Source organism: Canis lupus, chromosome 18 (genome assembly GCF_003254725.2).
Source record: "Canis lupus dingo isolate Sandy chromosome 18, ASM325472v2, whole genome shotgun sequence".
NCBI classification, from domain to species: Eukaryota; Metazoa; Chordata; class Mammalia; order Carnivora; family Canidae; genus Canis; species Canis lupus.
This window is the reverse complement of record NC_064260.1, coordinates 51814907-51835464: the sequence shown is the minus strand read 5'-3', so window position 1 is coordinate 51835464 and position 20558 is coordinate 51814907. Positions and strand designations below refer to the sequence as shown.

Sequence of the window (20558 nt, the reverse complement as noted above, 5' to 3'; positions counted from 1 at the left end):
CATACAAGTGGTCGTGGGATTCAGAAGGACGGGTTTCTCTAGCTTGGTCCCCTGCTACTTTGGGGAGCTTTCAGACTGGTTTTGGAAGCGAGCTTTCCAGACATAGGAGGGCATCTTTGAAACTGGATGGGTAGAGGATGGTTCTCATCCCCTGAACCAGCGCCATTCCAGAAACTTCATTTCACTAAAGGGCCGGCCGTCTTAGCTGTCCCATGGAGCTGCTTTGGGAGGAGCTCAGAGAAGTCGCAGTATGCTGCCTAGGCACTTTTTAATGCACGCTAATAAAGCTGACATCAGAAACTGGTTTTGTAATTTATGAAAGTAACTTCTAAATTATTCAGGTAGAGGCAGCACTGGAGATGGAGATCATTAGTGGAGCTCATTTTCCGCAGCCTCTGTGGACAGGAGAGGTGATGGCACCAGTGGCAGTACTGCCCACATAAAACTCGTTCCTGCAGACTCCCAGTGCACAAAGTGCAGACTGTTTGGAGGAGACCTCTCTGTAAGCGACATCCACAGCCAGAGGATGAGGTGCCCTCACTACCTTCCTAGGAGCTCAGCGACGTTCATGGGTCCCTATTGACCAGTCAGTGCATGGAAATACAAGAACTTGTCAGTTGAGCCTTGGAGAATGGGAATGTTTGTTCACCAGCCAACTGAATTCATTCCATCTCCACCTCCACAGACACTGGGAAAAGTTGATTAATTGTTCTTAACTTCATTTTATTGTGTCTACCTTGAACTATATTGTTAAGTATTATAGATCCACAGCAGCTTTGGGCTTATCCACAGCCAGGCTCTCATGTTATTCTAATAAATGGTATAAAAAAAAAAAAAATCATCAGAGAGGCGCCTGGGTGGCTGAGTCAGTTAAGCATCTGCCTTAAACTCAGGTCATGATCCCGAGAACCTAGGATCGAGCCCCTCTCCCCCTGCCCTTCCCCCTCTCGTGTTCTCTCTTTCTCTTTCTCTCTCTCAAATAAATAATCTTTAAAAAATTTATAAGAAAGAAAAGAAAGTGGAACTTGAAACTTTTTAATCCATTCAGTTTGGTTTGGTTTTGCTTTGTTTAGTTGTAAGCCAGGAGAAAGCCGTTTAAAATATGTCTCTGTCTCTAAACTTAAACTCATTCCTGAAATTCCTTAAAGGTTGGTATGTCCAGCCCCATTAAGTTGATTAGATTTATAAAATGTGAGGCCAGCTTGACATTCCTCCAATCCCCATTTCTAAAAGGTAACCTTATTTTATTCCCCTCTCTCATTAGATAGGAATACAGTAATGCTTATATGTTTTGCTTCCAATCAGTGCTACTCCCTCTCAGAAATACAGCTCAAGAAATAACCGAGGAGAAGTGGTTATCTCCTTTGGCTCAGCACAGGGAGTGTCTTGGTCTGGAAGAGGAAGGGCCAGCAACATCAGCCTGAAGGTCCTAGGGTGTCCAGAATCACTAACTGGGAGCTACAAATCAATGTTTCAGAAACTTCCAGATATCCGAGACGGTAATTGTTTTTCTTTTTGCAACTCTGGAGAATATAAAACTACCTAGAAAGGTCTAGAGTGAGTAACAAAGCTTCAGCTAGGCTGGTACAACAAGTTCCAAGGTTGCCTTTGAATACAGAGTTGGTAGATGTCCTCCAGATGCCCCTAGAAGTGGAAGGACATGAGGTGACCCTCTCAGTAATTCTACCAAGTCACTTTGCTTCCCTAAAGAAAAAGCGCAGAACATTTTCCAGTGACAACCATTTGAACTGTGTAAAAGAAGCCAAATAAAGTCAAAGACATTTTTGGTTTCTTCCTTGTAAAGAATGGAAGATTCTCTAGATTGGACTTGACTCCCCCTAAACCTCACTGATGACCGGAGTAAAGGGAAGGCTGGGCTGTGGGCATCTGTGCTGACTCTAGGAGATTGTGCCCCATGATCCATGGCCAAATGGAAAGCCAGCTCCCACAACCAAATATTGGTAGATTGGCTAGGGCTTTAGAAAGTGGTCCTGGGCACCCTCCTGCTTCTGTAAAATGACTGATTGCAGTATTTTACAATGCACTGTATCTTCTCCTCTTGGCAAGTGAAATGTTCTAAACATAGTACTTTTTCTCCTCTGGGCTTTCAGTTCTGACCTGTAAGATAGAGGAGCTTGGCAGCGAACTGAAGGAACATTACAAGATTGAGGCTTTTACTCCTGTTCTGGTCCCAGCTCAGGTAAGAATTGTTCTCATAGTCCTTCCTAATTAATTTTGTATTTTTAAACTGATGGTAAAAAAAAAGGTATCCTTGCTTCGTTTTTCATTTCTTGTCTTCATTCTAGTGAGAATATCTATCTTGGTCAAATTTTGTAAAATGGATCCTTCTGAAGAAAGACTTAGAAGTGCTCTCTGGTTTTGTGATCAGAGATGACCATTTTCTTTGCATATTTTTTTTAAGATTCTATTTATTCATGAGAGAGAGAGAGGTAGAGACATAGGCAGAGGGAGAAGCAGGCTCCATGCAGGGAGTCCAACGTGGGACTCGATCCCAGGACTCTAAGATCATGCCCTGAGCCAAAGGCAGACACTTAACCACTGAGCCACCCAGGCATCCCTTCTTGGCATTTGGATTAGGGTCTTGCACATAGCAGAGACTGAGGCGAGACAGGTAACTCCCTAGAGATGCTCTACAAATAGAAGCGTTTGGTTACCAGGATATGAGGACAACAGCAAGCGTAGGGCTTCCAAAAACAGTGACTCATAGTCTCTCCCCCAGTTTGGTTTCTGTCCTTTATAGATCAACTGTTGCCAGTAGTATCTTTAATTGTAGTTTAATCTGGCATATGTTCCAGTGCTTTCTCCCTGAAACATTTTTCTAATCCAAAGGGAAATGTGTTCTAGAAGATTCCTTAAGTTACCTCTGTCATTGTTTACATTCAGAGAAGATTCACCATAGGCAAAACCATGTCATGTAAGGAAGTTTATGAGGAATTGGGAAGAAATGGTGGAGTGGAGGCAGGGATGTTCAGTCTTGTGGGAAAAGATTAGACTTCCTCAGTCTGCCCCCAGGAGTGGGAACAGGATAGAGGAAGCCACAGGGAAAGAACTTTCAGCTCAATTTAAAGAACTTCCTGTTAAGAGACAATATGACGTGTAGTTAAGAATATGGCTCTGGAACCAAACTTCAAACCCAGACTTCACCCAGTCTCTGACCTTAACTAAATTATGTAACCTGTTGCTGATTTTTCTTTCATAAAATGGGTACAATAGTAGTATCCAACTCACTGTTGTTATGAAGATTAGACAAGTTTACACACATAAGTCTTTAGAACAGTGCCTGGTACTCAGCTCAATAGACGTGAGCTATTGATGGTTAAAACTATCCAGAGATGCAGTGGGCTGCCTTGGATTACAAGGACCTAGTTTCCCTTCACTAGAGATGCCCAAGTTTAGATGACCACTTAGAAAGGCTCAAGCACCTGGTGGGCAGGCAGACCAGATGCCCTGAGTCCCTGATGGTACTTGTCAATATGTCATTATGATGCCCCACCAAAAAAACCTTTCCTGCTTGGGGTTTGCTATGCTGTTCGTTCTGTCGACTCCAGATTTTGAGCTCCTATCCCAAAGACGGTCATTCTCATGTCATACCTTCGGCAGGAGCCTGTCATTCTGCTGGGCCAGATTGGCTGTGATACCAATGGGAAGCTGAATAGCAAGTCAGTGATTCTTGAGGGAGACCGGGAACATTCCTCAGGGGCCCAGATTCCAGTGGATTTATCTGAGCTCAAAGAATATTCTCTGTTTCCCGGACAGGTGAGATGAGGTGTGCTGTTTACTCTATACTGTATGTGGTGGGCGGGGGTAGGATGAGCCATTTCATCACTGGCTGCCTCTTACTTTCATCCTGTGGTACCATGAGGTGTGGCCGGAGCCCAGGCTCAAGAGCAGACAGCCAAGTAGGAATTCCAGCTTGCCTGGAGTGCTCTGACCTCAGCTCTGGGATCTGCTGCCCAGTTCAGACTTTAACTCCACCCCCACGGAGTGTATCATTCTGGCCACATTGCTTATCCTCTCTTAAGTCAGAGTGTCTTCATCTCTAAAATGGGAATAATAATTCTTACCTCATAGGATTGTTGCAAAAAATTAGATCGTCCATATAGCACATAATTGTTCTTACTAATACATCCCTCCCTTAATTTGTTTTCTAGGAAAATACCCCCAAGTCTATAATTATAAAATGACATAGATGGACTTAGTACTTAATATACTTTTTTTAAAGATTTAATTTATTTCTTTGAGAGAGTGCTCACACAAGCTGAGGGAGGGGCAGAGGGAGAGGGAGAAGCAGGCTCCCTGCTGAGCATAGAGCCTAATGATATGACTTGATCCCAGGACCCTGAGATCATGACCTGAACCGAAGGCAGACTCTTAACCAACAGAGCCACCCAGGTGCCCCTTAATAAAGTAAAGTAGCCCCCACGTGGGGCTCAACCTCATGACCCCAGGATCAAGAGTCCCATGTTCTACCCACTGAGCCAGCCAGGCACCCCAGTACTTAATACTTTTTAACTATATCAAAATAGTTCATTGCCTACTTTTTGTTTATCTTCCTTGTTCTGCTTCTTGTCCTTCAGGTTGTAATTATGGAAGGCATCAACACGACAGGTAGAAAACTTGTTGCCACCAAACTCTACGAGGTACCACAGTGGTTGCCCCACCTCCCTCCTGCTTTGCTGCAGGCACAGTGTGTACAGTTCTGTCTGTCCTGGAAACTCAGAAGAGCCTATTTATTTGCTTCTCAATTCTCTGTAGAATGGGAAGCTACCTCTAGGCCCCCTTGCAAATCATTTCTGTAAAGGGCCCTACAGTAAAAACTTCAGGCTTTACAGGCCATATGGTCTCTGTCACAATGACCCAGCTCTCCCATGGTAGCACAGAAGAGCCATAAGCAGCCTGTAAACCAATGAGTGTGGCTGTGTGCCAGTAAAATTTGATTTATGAAAACCGGCAGTAGCCAGATAGGGCCCAGGTTTACCAGGCAATAGTCTTCCACAGATTTTCAAATAACATGAGCAAAAGTAGCAGATTCCCTTCTTTCTGGTCCTTGCCTGGTGATACTGATACTTCGGGTACCTGTGTCCTCCCACCTTTTGCTGGGTGTCATGAGTTTAGCCATGACCTCCCATCACTTGGGTTTCTTTGCCACTCTGAACCACATAGAAAAATGGCAGGCACCATGGGTTCTGTGAGGTTTTAGTTCCAGGGAGAAAGGCTGAGACTTCCTTCCGTATCTCAGCCCTTCCCCACCACCCTCCCCACCTGCAGATGCTATCTCCCCCCACCTCCAGTTCAGGCCCCTCCTTCCCCCCCCCCCTTTTTTTTAACTGAAGGCTGTACCTGGAGTTAAAACTCAGTGTAACTTTTCTCCTGTTTTCAAGGGCTTGCCGCTTCCATTTTATCAGCCCACTGAGGAGGATGGAGGTAAGTTTGGGTTTAAACATTGTTTTGCTATCAGTAAGTGTGGTAGATAAGGGTCCAGGTTCCTTGGACCCTGAGAAAGCTGCAAGAGCTGCCTGGGAGCACCTCAGTGGAGCTGGGGGAGGGGGTGGAAGTGGACATCAAATGGGTGGCTTCACAGGCCCTTCATGGAAGGCCAGGGTCCAAGCCTGGTGAATGTTGCCACCCGAGTTCTGGCTACACAAGGCATGCCATCTGTGTCTAGAAGTTTTTCCTTTATAAAAGGAAAAATAGGAATAATTTTATTTATTTTTTATTTTATTTTTTTAAGTTCTATTTATTCATGAGAGACACAGAAAGAGAGGTAGAAACATAGGCAGAGGTAGAAGCAGGCTCCCTGTGGGGAGCCCAATGTGGGACTTGATCCCAGGACCCCAGGGAGAAAGCAGATGCTCAACCACTGAGCCACAGGCATCCCAGGAACAGTTTTAAAAAGAGTTTCTTTCAATGCACTGTGGTATCCTGGACAGGATCCTAGAAAAGGGACATTTGTGGAAAAGCTAGTGACCTCCAAATAGTCAAGAGTTAAGAGTAATGAGCCAGCATTAATTTCTTCATTTTGGTTTGTTTTTTAAAGATTTATTTATATTAGGGGGGGCACATGCTCACATGGGGGGGAGGGGACACCTGACATAGGGCTTGATCTCATCACCCTGAGATCATGACCTGAATTGAAATCAAGAGTCAGACACTTAACCAATGGAGCCACCCAGGCACCCCTGGATTCATTTTGACAAATGCACCCTAGTCAAGCAGGATACTGGCATAACTTGGTATTATCTTTGCAACTTTCCTACATTTCTAAAGTTATTCCAAAATAAAAAGTTTATTAAAAAATCAGACAAATTGCTGGGGCACCTGGGTGACCCAGTTGCTTAAGCATCTGACTTCAGCTTGGGTCATGATCTTGGGGGGGAGGGGTCACTGCTCAGTGAGGAGTCTGCTTCTCCCTCTCCCTCTGGCACTGCCACTTCCCCTGCCCCCGCGCTCACATGCTACTCTCTCAAATGAATGAATAAAATCTTAATTTTAAAAAGTTAAGTTTCCAAGGAAGCCGAGAGTTATTTGGTTACTAATGTAGATGGGAAAGGACAAAAAAATTTTTTTAACAGACTGCTTCAAAATAATTCAAAGTGTTTTTGAAAGCAAAGCAGAAGATTGTTGAGGACTCGCGATGAGATGGCCGACACTAGGGTATGTCAACACTCTATGCACAGTAACAGTGTGTGAGGTCATTCTTGGAGGTGACCTAGAATCGGGAATGAAATTTAGGTTTATGAATTTGCACATTGCATCAGAAGATCCGTGTTTCTGGCAAAGAGAGGAGTGTGATGGCATTAGATCCACTTCAGGTGGTAGAACAAAACTGATGTGGCTGAGATGCCCAGAGCCGCAGCTGTGTGCCAGGGGAAGCAGTTGAGTAAGTTATTAGCAAACATTTTTGACCGAGGTACTGAGCTAGGCATTCATGGAGACACAGAATAAGATGTGGACCCTCTTCTGCTGGCACTTGCTTTACTCCAGGGTTTACATCTCCTATGGGCTTCTCAGAACCAAATTGAACTTTGTCCCCTGCCCCAGAGGTGCATGAAATGGACTCCTCCCCTGAACTCTTGATTTCACTTCCTGATATTCCTGCTCTGGTAGACAAGTAATAGCCTAATCCTGGGAGCGTGTGACTCTGTTGCTTTATATAGCAAAAGGGGCTTCGCAGGTATGCTTCAGTTAAGAACCTTGAGATGGGGATCATCCTAGATTGTCCACGTGGGCTCGTTGTCATCACAAGGGTCTTTATAAGGGGGAGGACAGAATGATCCACGTCAAAGATAGAAATAGTAGGCTGCTGGCTGTGGAGATGGTGGGGAGGGGTCATGAGTTGAGAAATGCAAGTGGCTTCTAGATGCTGGGAAAGGCAAGGAAACAGATTCTTACCTGGAGCCTCTAGAAGGAATGCAGCCTTGCCAAAACCTTGATTTTAGGACTTCTGAACTCCAGAACTGTAATCATAAATATGTGTTGTTTTAAGCCACTAAGGTTGTGATGATTTGTCACAGCAGTCCTAGGAAACTAATACAACTACATGTTAAGAAGTCAGAGTTTGGTTTTTGTTAGCATAAGTTACAGAAACTGGTTCAGGGATCCCTGAGTGGCGCAGCGGTTTGGCGCCTGCCTTTGGCCCAGGGCGCGATCCTGGAGACCCGGGATCGAATCCCACATCGGGCTCCCGGTGCATGGAGCCTGCTTCTCCCTCTGCCTGTGTCTCTGCCTCTCTCTCTCTCTCTCTCTCTCTCTCTCTCTCTCTCTCTGACGATCATAAATAAATAAATTTTAAAAAAATAAAACTTAAAAAAAAAAGAAAGAAACTGGTTCAGACTGACTTAAGAAAGAGAATCTGTTAGGGGAAATCCAGCTAGCTCACAGGACAGACAGGGAGCTAGAAATGCAGACTTAGAAGCAGATAATGACCTCACAACTCTAGTGTCCAGCTAGCAAGAATTCCCCAACTATCTCATCCTGTTACCTCTGGCTTGAATAGGTCAGCTCCACCCTTTTTTCTGTTCTTGAATAGTTCACTTTGAGATTCCAGAGCCAGGGAGGAGACTGGATAACTTAAACTGTTTACACGCCTGCCTCTTGGCTAGGGGACAACAGTATAGCACACACACCCCTGCCCCGGACTGCCTTATGGAGGAAAGGGCTGGCTCTCCCAAAGGAAAGCCAATGTCAGGAAAAGGGCAGTGCAAGCCAGGTGGCCACACATCACATCTCTGTGCCCCTCACGCAGGAATCCCATGCCATGCCTCACACTCTGCCCGTCTTTCTGGAGTCCTCATGGGACCACATTCTCCAGCCACACTGGACCACCCGATGTCTCCTCCTGCCAAGCACACTCAAACCACACACTCACCAGGACTCTGCCCTGCCCTTGCTTCTGGAAGATTCTACTCACAAGCATAAGCAAAGTGAAGTAAACCAGTCACAAAAAAAGATAGTGTATAGTTCCACTCACATGAGATAGAGGAGCCAAAATCCTAGAGACAGAATAGAATGGTGGCAGCCAGGGGCTGGACGAGGGGATGGGAAGTTCGTGTTTAGTGGGACAAGAGTTTCAGTTAGATAAGAAAAGAGTTCTCTGAATGGATGCCAGTGACAGTTGGACAGCATTCTGGATTTAATGCCACTGAAATGTACACTTAAAAATGATTACAATGATAAATGTTATGTTATTTGTATTTTACCACAATAAAAAAAATAAAATAATAAAGGGAGTGCATAAGCAAATCTCACCCTGATCAGGTCTCTCCTGATTGCTGCTGCTTCCCATCACTCATGAGCACTGCTAGCAAACTGCCTGTCCCGCTCTAGTTATTTGCATACTTCCTATTCTTTGAGGATAGGGATGAAGTCGTGGATTCCCAGAGTTGTACACATAAGGAGCCTCTCAACTTCAGCTTGGGCCACCATCCAATTGTCTTCTAATCAATACTTTATGATCCTTTCTGTCTTAGATTTTGAGCAAAACATGGTCCTGGTGGCCTGTGGGCCATATACCACATCTGACAGCATCACGTACGACCCCCTGCTCGATCTGATTGCCATTATCAACCGCGATCAGCCGGATGTCTGTATCCTGGTAGGAAGCCCTCCGGGGACAACGTCACTGGGGAAGCCACCAGCAGGAAAACTGGAAAGGAGACCTTAGAAGAAGGCCAGGGGTACCTGGGTGGCTCAGTCGGTTAAGCATCCGACTCTTGGTTTCAGCTCAGGTCATGATCTCAGGGTGGTGGGATCGAGTCCCAAGTCGGGCTGTGTACTGAGTGAGGAGGCTACTTTAGATTCTCTCTTCCCTCCACTCTGTTCCTCCCCTCCTTGTATGTGCTCTGTCTCAAATAAAAAGGTATTTTAAAAAAAGGAAAGAAAGGCCCAGTGTTACAGGAGGCAGTATGACTGGTTATGGGGCCCTGGCAGCCTCCCTCCACCCAGGGTCACAGCCTTTGCCTGTGATATTGGCCGGGCAGCCCCACCCCATCTGCTCCCTGTCCCAAGCTCTACAGATGGACCCTAGGCAGAGAACCACAGGGAGAGGGTGTATGAAGGCACTCATGGACACGTGTGGTTCTAATACCTTTGTTTCTCCCTCGGGCTTATTTGCAGTTTGGACCTTTCCTGGATGCCAAGCATGAACAGGTTGAGGTGAGTGACGGGGACTGGGAAGGGGAAGTGCTGGATACTTGTATCCAGTTGAGCCCTCACTATTTCCATATTTGGGGGTTTGTGTTGCATTTGTAACAGACCTAAATTAATCCCTGTGGCTAATCAGAAAAACATTGTAGCAGGGTGTTTTTATAAAGATACTGAATTTGAAGGCTTCATGTCACCAGGATACAAGGCCATTTGGAAGCTGGGGGAAGGAAGTAGTCTGTAAGTCTGGTGTACCCCTGTGACGCTTAGTGCTAAGGCCCAAGCACGCTCACACAGATGCAGGTGGCTGTGGCTCACTGAGCTGCTACCCTTGGCTCCATGACCCATGTCTTGCTGTCCTTTGGTGGAGAAAATACAAAAGGTCCTTCCCGGGACATCTCCCTGTCCAAAAGCTGGCACCTCCTATCCTCTGTCTCAGGATATTGTAACCTTCCATAGAAAGGATTTCCAAACGCTCTTCTTATAGTCTTTCTCTCAACTTACATTCTAGAAGATGAATCACTCCCCCCATCCCCTTTCCTGCCCCCAAAGAGACTGCTCCTTGAGGACAGAGACCTTGGGTCTTCATCTTCATGTGTTCTCCAGCTCCTCGCTCAACAGCTGGCCACTGGGGTCACTCAGCACAGTGGCAAGTGAATAAAGCCTGTCTGGCCTCTGAATTGGTCTCCTTCCTTCTCTTGCAGAACTGCCTGCTCACAAGTCCATTTGAAGATATTTTCAAGCAGTGTCTGCGGACAATTATTGAAGGGACGCGAAGGTCAGAATTCAGAATGTTGGAAAGAATCTTAGGCTGCCCAGTTTCTCCAGGGCTTCCCAGTGAGAAGCTAAACTGTCGGAAAGTAACAGTAGCTCCTGTCCCTTCATCCTTTTGAACCACAGAGATCAGATCCACCTCTTGACTCCCAAGTGTGCTGACGCCGGGTTAAGAGGCATCTTTGTAAAACACAAAGATAAACACACTTGACAAGAAAAGGCTGCTTGGACTTTCGCTCTTCCCTGGCTTGCTCTTTACTTCCTTCCTTTTCTTACTCTCTTTTGTAGAAATTCCTATTCCCTGGGAATCTTCCCAGCTGATTCTGAGAAGTGTTTGATGAGTTACCCAACGAAATCCCTAGGGGCCCCAAACATCTTGCTGCATGAGTGATTGTTTTGGGGTGTAGCCCAAGTTCCCCGGAGTCAGAGCTGCCCCACGTTTCATGGGGCACTGCCGGGGCCAGAGCAGGCCATGGTAGAGCCTGGGGGGTGGGCAATGGGGAGGACCTTGAATCTTCACCATAGACCGACAAGCAGGAACTGCCAAGAGAGATTGCCAATTCTAATTTGAGAGAAAAGGCTCTATTCCAGGAAGGGTCTAGAACTACAAGTAGGAAGTTCTTCAGGAAGCTAACCTCCTCACTTCCTGTCTCTCTTCCTCCAGGGCCAGGGTTTGAAAGGAATTGGTAGAGGTTACAGATCTCTTCCTCCAGGGACTTGCCTGCCAGTAGCTGAGCTCACAGAAGATAAACATTCCGAGGCTAAGCTTTTAAGAACAAATCTGTAACAAAGGTGGTTTTTAAAACAAGATGTATAATCTTCCACCCATTGGCCGTGAGAACTGATCCCAGAACCGATTAGGTTAGTCGTAATACTACCTTCTTGTATGGGCAGCAGGGCCAGTCTGGCAGGCCTGGAGGACTGGGGAGCAATACCCCCTAACTTGCTGGAAGCCAGGGGACTTGTGTCTGCTGTGTCTGGGACTGTCCCTTTCCCACTTCCTCCCTCAAATGAAGGTAGTACAGATGCTCCCCTTTTGCCCCCCACATTTGTTGTGACACTGCTGAGTTCATCAGACCTGGAGAGCACATAGTGCTCCTCAGAGATCCACCCACCCCACCAACTGCCAGGAGCAGGACTGTGTCCCTGTTCTGCTGGGTCCCCTGGGGATGGACAGGGACTGCATAGCAGAGCCCCAGTAGGCCCCCAGCGAGCCGGGTGTTCTCAGTGCGACATTGGGTTCTGTTTTTGGTTCCTCGCTCCGTGTGGTGGTGACAGCAGTGGGACAAACAAACAACAAACCAGGGATTGTTACTGTGGGGTGAGTGCCCAGCGCTGCCAGGCACTTTCATCTATAGTCAGTCTGTCCCTCTGGGCAGGGGGAGCTGCCCCACCCTGCCCAAAACAGTATATAAGTATCCGTGCTGGGGAAACTTATTTTTTATTCCCAAGAGACCAGAAATGCAGAGCACAAAGTTGATTTATCAGCCAAAGCTAGAACTGTAGAGGAAGCACCCCCTCCACAGAGAGCCAAGCTGCAGAGTCCAGAGGGAGCGGCTGTGGCTGCAAGGACCCTCCCACTGGGAGGCACGAGCTTGTGCAATGCTCAGCATAGTTAGAATTTTCTTTCAGATCCCTCCCCCTGCAGCCACTTCATAACCATGAGCAGGAGGGCTGTTTCCTCCTTAACCATTGCTCTTCTGGCACCTTCGCTGAAACAGCAGCTCCCCCGCCAACAGAGGCTGACTGAACCTCTGGCTTTTGTGTCCATCACAGACTGAGCCTGCGGGGTCTGGAGTGCAGCTAGTCCCATCCATGCAGCTCAGCCCCAGCTTTGTTTGGGTAATAAGTGTACTTTTCTGTGTCAAAGGGACTGCAACTAATGTGCAAAGTACCCATGGTCTCAAGACCTTGGTTTCCTGTTGCAAAAGTCTCAGTTCCCACGCTGAGCAGATATCAAAGAGAAGTGACCAATGTGATCAAATCACCAGTACATTTATCCTGTAGGAAAGGCAGCTGTGGAGCTATACTTGGGTCTGGGAAGGCCATACATTTTAAGCAAGACAGGGAACTGGCAGTGATCGTTGTTGGTGGGTTTTAAACACGCCCTCAAAGTGACACTTTGCACTTGTGTGGTTTATAATAAGCCCCTCTGCCAAGCACAGCTGAGGGAATCAAGGAAATGGGATCTTTCTTCCTTTCTTCTTTGGTGTGGCTGAGGAGGACAAACAGGTCCCAGAGTTACGGGTTTTTCTTCACTAATATGTTGTACCCCAGAGATTCTCCTGCCTCCATCAAAGGAAATCTATACTTTTACTGTTGCTGTTAAATACTCCTGTTGCTTTTGCAAGATAGCCTGCTGAAGAAAACAGGGGCCATTGTCTCCCTGTGCGAGAGGTAAGGGGCTCGGAGAGACCCCAGTTGCTCTCTTCCCCCATCCTCTAAAGGGGCCTCTGTCCATTGTTGTAATTGGGACCCGGTATTCTGGTAGGAAGGTGCAGTGTGATCCCTATGCATGAAGGCAGTGTGTGGGTCCGGTCAGCCTGCCTGGTGTCTTCCTAGGAAAGAGCCCCCATCAGGGAGACCAATTAATGCTAAGCCACGTCTGCGTGCATAGCGTGTAGAATCAGAACACAGGTTTCAGTTCTGGCTGCAGGGCTCTTGATTCTTTAGGCAAAACCTCATCTTTCTAGATTTCCTATATCCCAATTTCTTCTCCCCCTTTCCTACCAAACGGCCCCATCCTCTCCCCAGTGGAACCCCACCCAGAGCCAGGAGAAAGCATGTCCTGGGTGACCTGAGCCCTGTTGAGGTAGGTGTGTGGAAACAAAGACAAATTGTCTTTTGCTCACAGCATCCCATGGGAACAGTACGTCTCCTCCTAGAATTGAGTTCGGAAACTCTTCCCTGGATGGAGGCTCTTGTCTCGAGCTCTGACATTTCCAGTCTGTTGTCCAGCTGTTCTAACTCAGCAGCTTTCATTTTTCTCCCTCTTCTGATGGTTTCTCAACAAAGCAGCTCTGGCTCCCATCTCGTCTTTGTCCCATCCGTGAGGGATGTGCACTGTGAGCCCGTGTACCCACAGCCACCTTTCAGCTACTCCGACCTGGCTCGAGAAGACAGAAAGGTACCAGCATCCCCTCCCTGACCAGCATGCAGCCAGAATCAGTGACTCCCTCTGGCCCCTCAGTAGAGGGCAGAGATGCCTTTTTGGGGCAGGGCCTGAATCCTCAGCTTCTTTTTTCCTTTTTTTATTTTTATTTTTTCTAAAGATTTTATTTATTTATTTATTTATTTATTTATTTATTTATTTATTTTTTATTTATTTATTTATTTATTTATTTATTTATGAATGACAGAGAGAGAAAGGCAGAGACATAGGCAGAGGGAGAAGCAGGCTCCATGCAGGGGGCCCAGTGTGGGACTCAATATCAGAACTCTGGGATCACACCCTGAGCTTCAGCAGACACTCAACTGCTGAGCCACCCAGGCATCCCTCAACTTCTTTCTTTTAACAGACAGATGTATCTGTGATGTACTGTGCATCAGTTTGGCCCCCATTTCATTGCTCTCCCCACCCCCAGGAGACATATACCCTCCCCCAAGGAAGAAGTTTCTGGCTTTTGTGCACAAATGTTTGTCTCGGGATGCCTGGGTGGCTCAGTAATTGAGCATCTGTCTTTGGCTCAGGTTGTGATCCCGAGGTCCTGGGATCGAGTCCTGCATCGGGCTCTCCACAGGAAGCCTACTTCTCTCTCTGCCTGTGTCTCTGCCCCCCTCTGTGTGTCTTTCATGAATAAATAAATAAAATCTCTAAAAAAAAGAGAAAAAAAGAACATTTGTCTCATTCCCTCTCATTTTAGCGAGTGCACTTCGTGTCTGAGCCCTGCAACCTCTCCATAAACGGAGTGATCTTTGGCCTGACATCCACAGATCTGCTGTTCCATATGGGAGCCGAAGAGATCAGTAGGTGGGACACAGTTCCAGTCTAGCAGGCGGGACACTGGCTCTCAAGACCCTGGGCCTTTCTTCAGCCAAGAGACTCAAGGGGCTGCTTGGCAGTCTGTACTAGGGAAATCCTTAGAGCAGCCCTTTGTGGCAGACCCTGTGGCTATTCAAGTTTCTCTGTTCCTGGAGGGAGCAAGTGGATGCTTTTGTTGCTGCTAGCACTTGCCTGTAGAGTGTTGGACCCCAGAGAACCATGGCCATCTGGCTTTGTGCTTCATTTATAATCACAGAAGTTCATCTCCTTTTCCTTACCTCCCACATTCAGGGCCTAAACAGTAGTGAGTGTCCCTGCTCATGGAGGATGAACTGCAGAGCTACTCAGGGGATGTGGGTCTGCAGAGAATCAGACCGAGCCTTGCCTACTGATGTAGGTTTAGCAGTTCCTCCATCGTGTGAAGCAATGTGTGTGTTAGGCGAGATGGGTGTGTGCTTGTTGGCTGAGGTTTGAGGTGCAAGGGTCACCCTGACTACATACGCTCACTGCACGTTGGTGCACTCCATGCACATTCTTGCACAATACAGCTTTGGCCAAAAGCCTGAGAGATCATGAGGGATGCCCGCTCTTTCCCCTCGCAGCCTGAGAGCCTGCTCCCCTTCTCAGGTGGGAATAGACTGAGCATTTGTGGATGGGTCTTTAAATTTCCCCAGAGGTACCCTCCATCCCTGTGTGCTGGCCACATAGTATCTCCCTGGTTTATTAAGTCCTCCCCAAAGAGAAATGGGAGTTGAGGAACAAGGCTCTGCATTCCATTTCTTGCTTCTCTTCCTGCCCCAGTGCTTCTGGAACTTCAGACAGACTCAGCCGAATCCTTAAGCACATCCTGACCCAGAGGAGGTAAGTTCACTCATGGAATAACTAGCCAGGACAAGTATGCTGTGGGGTCTGGTGCTCTGATAGATTTGATTAGAAGTACCTTCCTTGGGCCACTACCAGGGAACCCCATCCTCATGATGATAAGCCTGCCTTGTGTTCCCTAAATACAGGGAGGAACAGGAGAGACGGTCTGTGAAAGCTCGGGAACCAGTGACCTAGAGGGAAGCCATGTGGGAATAGAGGGCCCCAAATCAGCCACTGCTGACTATTTTTCTCCCATCTGTAGCTACTACCCACTCTACCCTCCTCAGGAAGACATGGCCATTGACTATGAGAATTTCTACATCTATGCACAGTTGCCCATCACCCCAGACATCTTCATTATCCCATCAGAGCTGAAATATTTCGTGAAGGTAGGTTTGAAGTCTGCTTTTTCCCAGAAACACCAGGACCAAGTCTGACTTTCCCTTCTAGACCATTGGTCCTCACTCTTCATGCTAGGGACAGTGCCCTCTCTCTGGGAGAGGTGGAAAAGGACTCGAAAACTAATCTGTTAGGGATGTCTGGGTGGCTCAGCAGTTGAGCGTTTGCCTTTGGCCCAGGGCGTGATCCTGGAGTCCCGGGATCAAATCCCACATCAGGCTCCCTGCATGGAGCCTGCTTCTCCCTCTGCCTATGTCTGCCTCTCTCTCTCTCTCTCTCTCTCTCTCTCTCTCTCTCTCTCTCTCTCTCGTCTGTCATGAATAAATTTAAAAAAAGAGAGAGAGAACTAATCTGTTAATAACACATTTAAGTTAAAGCCGCCCCCTGCTCCCTTGTACCCACCCTGGTGCTCAGTCAGCCAACCTGGGAGCCCCATGGGTGGGTAGAAAGCCCCTCAAATGGTGGTTGTCACGTGGGGCCGTGTCAGGGTGACCTGGGAACATTACACACATGCATTTGCCTGCCTCTGCTGCCCCTTGCCTGAATTTGGGTGTGATCTCCAGGGGAGGCTTAGCCATGAGAACTTTTTTTTTCTTTTTTTTTTTTTTTTTTTTTAAGATTTTTAGTTACTGGGGAATACCTGGGTGGCTCAACAGTTTAGAGCCTGCCTTCAGCGTGATCTCCAGGGCGTGATCCTGGAGTCCCAGGATCGAGTCCCACATCGGGCTCCCTGCATGGAGCTTGCTTCTCCCTCTGTCCCTCTCTCTTTCTCACTCTCTCTGTGTCCTTGTGAATAAATAAAACCTTTAAAAAAAAAAAAAAGATTTTTAGTTAGTTATTCATGAAAGAGAGAGAGGTGGAGACATAGAGGGAGAAGCAGCCTCCCTGTGGAGAGCCTGATATGGGACTTGATCCCAAGACCCCAGGATCATGACCTGAGCCAAAGGCAAATGCTCAACCACTGAGCCATCCAGGCGTCCCTCAGCCATCAGAACTTTGAAGAAGCTCTTGGGTCATTCCTATCTTTGCCACCCGAGTTGGATCCCTCATAATAGATCCACTCAACCAGTAGCCCTCTTGCCAAACCAGAGACAGTTCAACCTCAAGGGGTAAAAATTTGTTCCCATGTTGGAACACAGTAACCAGGTCAGGTTTGTCTTCAAGTCTGGGAGCTGGTTGTTACCTCTCTGTATTCTGTTTCAGAGGCTCAGAAGGAATTCAGCGTTTTCCAATAGTAAATTCACCTTGTAGGCTTGAGAGGTGTTCAGTTGCCTTCCTTTACACTTTCTAAACCTCTCTCTGGGATCTGATGGTTAGATGAGTCCTGCTCTCTCACATCGGCCCCTTTGCTTTCCCCAGGACGTCCTCGGCTGTGTCTGTGTGAATCCCGGGCGCCTCACCAAAGGGCAGGTTGGGGGCACCTTCGGCCGGCTCTTCCTCAGGAGGCAGCAGGCCGTGGGCGGGGAAGGGAGGCAGAGTCCGTGCACTGCTGCCCAGGTGGTCAGGATCTGACGCCGTGCTCACAGACATCTGGGATCCCAGCCATTGAGAGGTAGAGGAGAGAGGACAGCCAGCTGGAGAGGAGAAGCTGTGGGGCGTGGACCCAGCGGGCAAGGCCCCGTGCAGCTGGGCCCTGACTCTTAGTCAATCTGCTCTGGCAGAAAGCTGTTGTTTCTTCCTGGACCCACAGTCCAGAGCGAACTGGCTGTGGATGCAGCCTGCTCAGAAAAGACAAGACGACTTTGTGATTTTCTACATGAATCAGACACAGAAATGACTTTTGGAGAAATAAAAGTCAATTCTGAGGGTGACTTTGGAGTTTCATTCTTCGGCTCTTGCTCTTTCCTGGCAGTAAACAAAGAACAGTGCCTCCTTGACCTGTGCCCAGAGAAGGCAGAGCATCTGTCACCCTGGGTTTCTGTCCGGTCACCGCCCTGACCCTCCCAAGGCCCCTGTGGCCTCTGCCGAGGAGATGGTGCTGGGCCAGGCCACGGAGCCAGGTTGCAGAGTGAGCAGCTGGCTGCACGCCTCACCCTTCCCGGCGCAGCCCTCGCATGCGTGTTGTGGTCTTAGCCTGACCTCTGCATCTGGAGGGGGCGGCCTCATGGAGCCCTGCCAAAGCAGGATTCCTGGGTACCAACCCTGCCAAGCTGCTCAGCACACAGTGCTCGCCCACGGCCCGGAGCCCTTGGCCAGGCGGGGCCCTTTAAGGTCCCTGGACATCTCCTGTGTCCTGGCATTTGAGGAGAGGCTGTCACTGGCTAAACATGGCCCGGGTTTCTGCCCAAAGCTGGCAGCTCTCCTGCCTCTCATGCTGAAGCCAAGCCCGAAGAGCTGGACTCCTGAACTGAGAGAAGTGTGCAAGGGAATGGTGGATGTGATGCCCACACCCTGAGTCAGAGATAAATAGATGACTGAGCAGTGTCCAACCTTTGCCTCCCACCTCAGACAGTGAGGTGGAATCCACAGCAGATCCAACCGGGTTTGGGTGAAACTGGTCTCCCTTTGAAAACAAGGCAGCTGCGGTTTTGTCTCATTCATTTTATAGGCGCCTCCTCTGAACACAAGGACCAGAGACAAGCCCCAGCTTGGGGAGCTGACTTTCCCTCCTCAAGATCCCCTGCATGGGAAGCACCCAGCCACAGGGCCAAGGGCTACATGGGTCTCTGTAGCATTTTGGGAAGCCGGGCCCCTCTTCCACAACCTCCAACAGTTGTCCCCCAGTTCAAGAATAGCATAAAATAAATAGGGGATGCCTGGGTGGCTCAGTGGTTTGGTGCCTGCCTACAGCCCAGGGCATGATCCTGGAGACCTGGGATCGAGTCCTACGTCGGGCTCCCTGCATGGAGCCTGCTTCTCCCTCTGCCTGTGTCTCTGCCTCTCTCTCCTTGTCTCTCATGAATAAATAAATAAAATCTTTAAAAAAAATATCATTTACGTTTCCACCAACCTCGGTGTTGGCAAAACCCTGCCCTCCTTCCCCCCACCTTGGAAAACCCTTGCTTGGTAAGATGAGTCAACAGGCCCCTTGGCCACGATAAGCCAGGCTCTGAGCCCTTATCACATGAGCCCATGCGTGGCTCTTAGGGACCCATGGCTCTTGCCAATTATGCTCATGATGCTGCTGAGGAGGCTTTGTGGAGACTCATCACACCTTGGTCCCCACTGGGTAAGATACAAAGCCCCCTGTCCCCCTATTACAGACAGCAAGATCCAGAGGCCCCGTGGGATGGGGCAGCTGGCAGAGGGGGAGGAAAGTCCTGCATGGGGTGGGGAGGCATGTGTGGGGCAGAGGGAGGTGGGGTGCAGACTCCAGCCTCTGGGGGAGAAAGCTGGAGCTCAGCATGAATGGAAGCGCATGCCCGTTGCCTGGATACAAGTCGTGTGACCGCTGGAATGATCCTGGAGGGCCAGAGCAGGCATTTAAAACTCAAACAGAAAGCAGGATGCAAACCCCAGATTGCAGACAGCTCTGGTTGGTGAGTGCCTCTCCACCACCAAACTCTTTCCCTCTTGTCTGGAAGTCAGTACCCAGGACTGCCAAACTGGCTGCTCCTAGGTCCCTTTCTAGCTGGGTCGCTAATTTCCTGAATCATTGTCCCTCTTGCTCAAGTAGGGCTCTTGCCCCTGCCTGTGCCAGGCACACGACCTCTGGTGTCAGGCTCTGGGAGGGGCGTCGGTGGGAAGGGGGCAGAAAGCCTAGGAGCTGGGGCTGGGCCAGGGCTCCTGGGACCCTCCTACCTTGGAACCCCCTTCTGTTTGGTGGCATGTCCCCTGGTCCTGGCTGTGCCTGTCCCCTTGAGACACAAGCCTAAGAGTGGAGCAGATGGTGAGCAAAATCCCTGTGCTCTCACCAAGTTTCCTGGCTCCATGTCCCAGACCTCGTGCCCGAGGAGGGCCACTGCCTCTTCCTCACTCACAGGTGCTGGTAGCCTGAGGCTGCCCTCCCTATACTCTTGCATGGCCATCCTGTAGGATTCAGGCTCTGTCTCCAGGAAGGTCAGGGGAGAGCTGCTAAGGGGGACCCCAGTGGGATCTAAGAAGGAAGCTGGGGGATTGGAGTGGCAGAGGCACCCAGAGGAGGGCTGGGGCAGGGCCATGACTCTGCTCCTTGGGGCCTCCATCCTGCTCTGCCTCTGCAATGACTTTGGGCTTGGCGTTTCCTTTCCCTTGACCTGGGGTCACCCAGCCTGGCTCAGCCTGTCTTGCAGCTTCCCCTGTTGCTGGGAGTAGCCTTCTGGGCTGATTTTTCATTTCTGCTTGGTACATATTTCCTTTCCCCTGGCTGAGCCCCCCGAGAGCCAGTCCTGGTTGGCCACACAGGGCGTCTTCCTCCACACTTGAGCCTTCTAACTAATGAGACATGAAGGGCCTTGACTGGCTGGGAGGAGGGGGGAGGGTTTTTTTAAAAAACTTTTTAGGGATCCCCGGGTGGCGCAGCGGTTTGGCGCCTGCCTTTGGCCCAGGGCGCGATCCTGGAGAGACCCAGGATCGGGTCCCATGTCGGGCTCCCGGTGCATGGAGCCTGCTTCTCCCTCTGCCTGTGTCTCTGCCTCTCTCTCTCTCTCACTGTGTGCCTATCATAAATAAATAAAAAATTTAAAAAAAAATTTAAAGATTAGTGAGATATGTGACCAGCATCATACCATGTACCATTCAGTGGGTTTTAGCACATTCACAAGGTCATATAAACATCATTACTATTGAATTCCAGAGGCTTTCCATCACCTCTGAAAAACCACACCCCCATTAGCAGGCACTCTGCACCCCTGGTCACCCCCATCCTCTGGAAAAGAGACCTACTTTCCACCTCCACAGACTTGTCTGTTCTGGGCACATCACACAAGTGGAATCACACAATTCATAATGCTCTGCA

General features: G+C 48.7%; 1 protein-coding gene across 1 annotated transcript in view; it reads left to right on the top strand.

The window, feature by feature from the left end:
• POLA2 (DNA polymerase alpha 2, accessory subunit) overlaps positions 1 to 17493 on the top strand; it is a 28638-nt gene extending 11145 nt beyond the window's left edge. Inside the window, exons 6-18 of the mRNA XM_025445897.3 lie at positions 1306 to 1499; positions 2112 to 2200; positions 3622 to 3777; positions 4599 to 4661; positions 5403 to 5445; positions 8991 to 9115; positions 9637 to 9675; positions 10368 to 10441; positions 13456 to 13564; positions 14301 to 14407; positions 15221 to 15280; positions 15546 to 15672; positions 17042 to 17493. Of these exons, the coding sequence (XP_025301682.1) occupies positions 1306 to 1499; positions 2112 to 2200; positions 3622 to 3777; positions 4599 to 4661; positions 5403 to 5445; positions 8991 to 9115; positions 9637 to 9675; positions 10368 to 10441; positions 13456 to 13564; positions 14301 to 14407; positions 15221 to 15280; positions 15546 to 15672; positions 17042 to 17194 (1339 nt within the window). The 3' untranslated portion in view covers positions 17195 to 17493. The remainder of the gene's footprint in view (positions 1 to 1305; positions 1500 to 2111; positions 2201 to 3621; positions 3778 to 4598; positions 4662 to 5402; positions 5446 to 8990; positions 9116 to 9636; positions 9676 to 10367; positions 10442 to 13455; positions 13565 to 14300; positions 14408 to 15220; positions 15281 to 15545; positions 15673 to 17041) is intronic.
• Positions 17494 to 20558: the final 3065 nt, after the last annotated feature.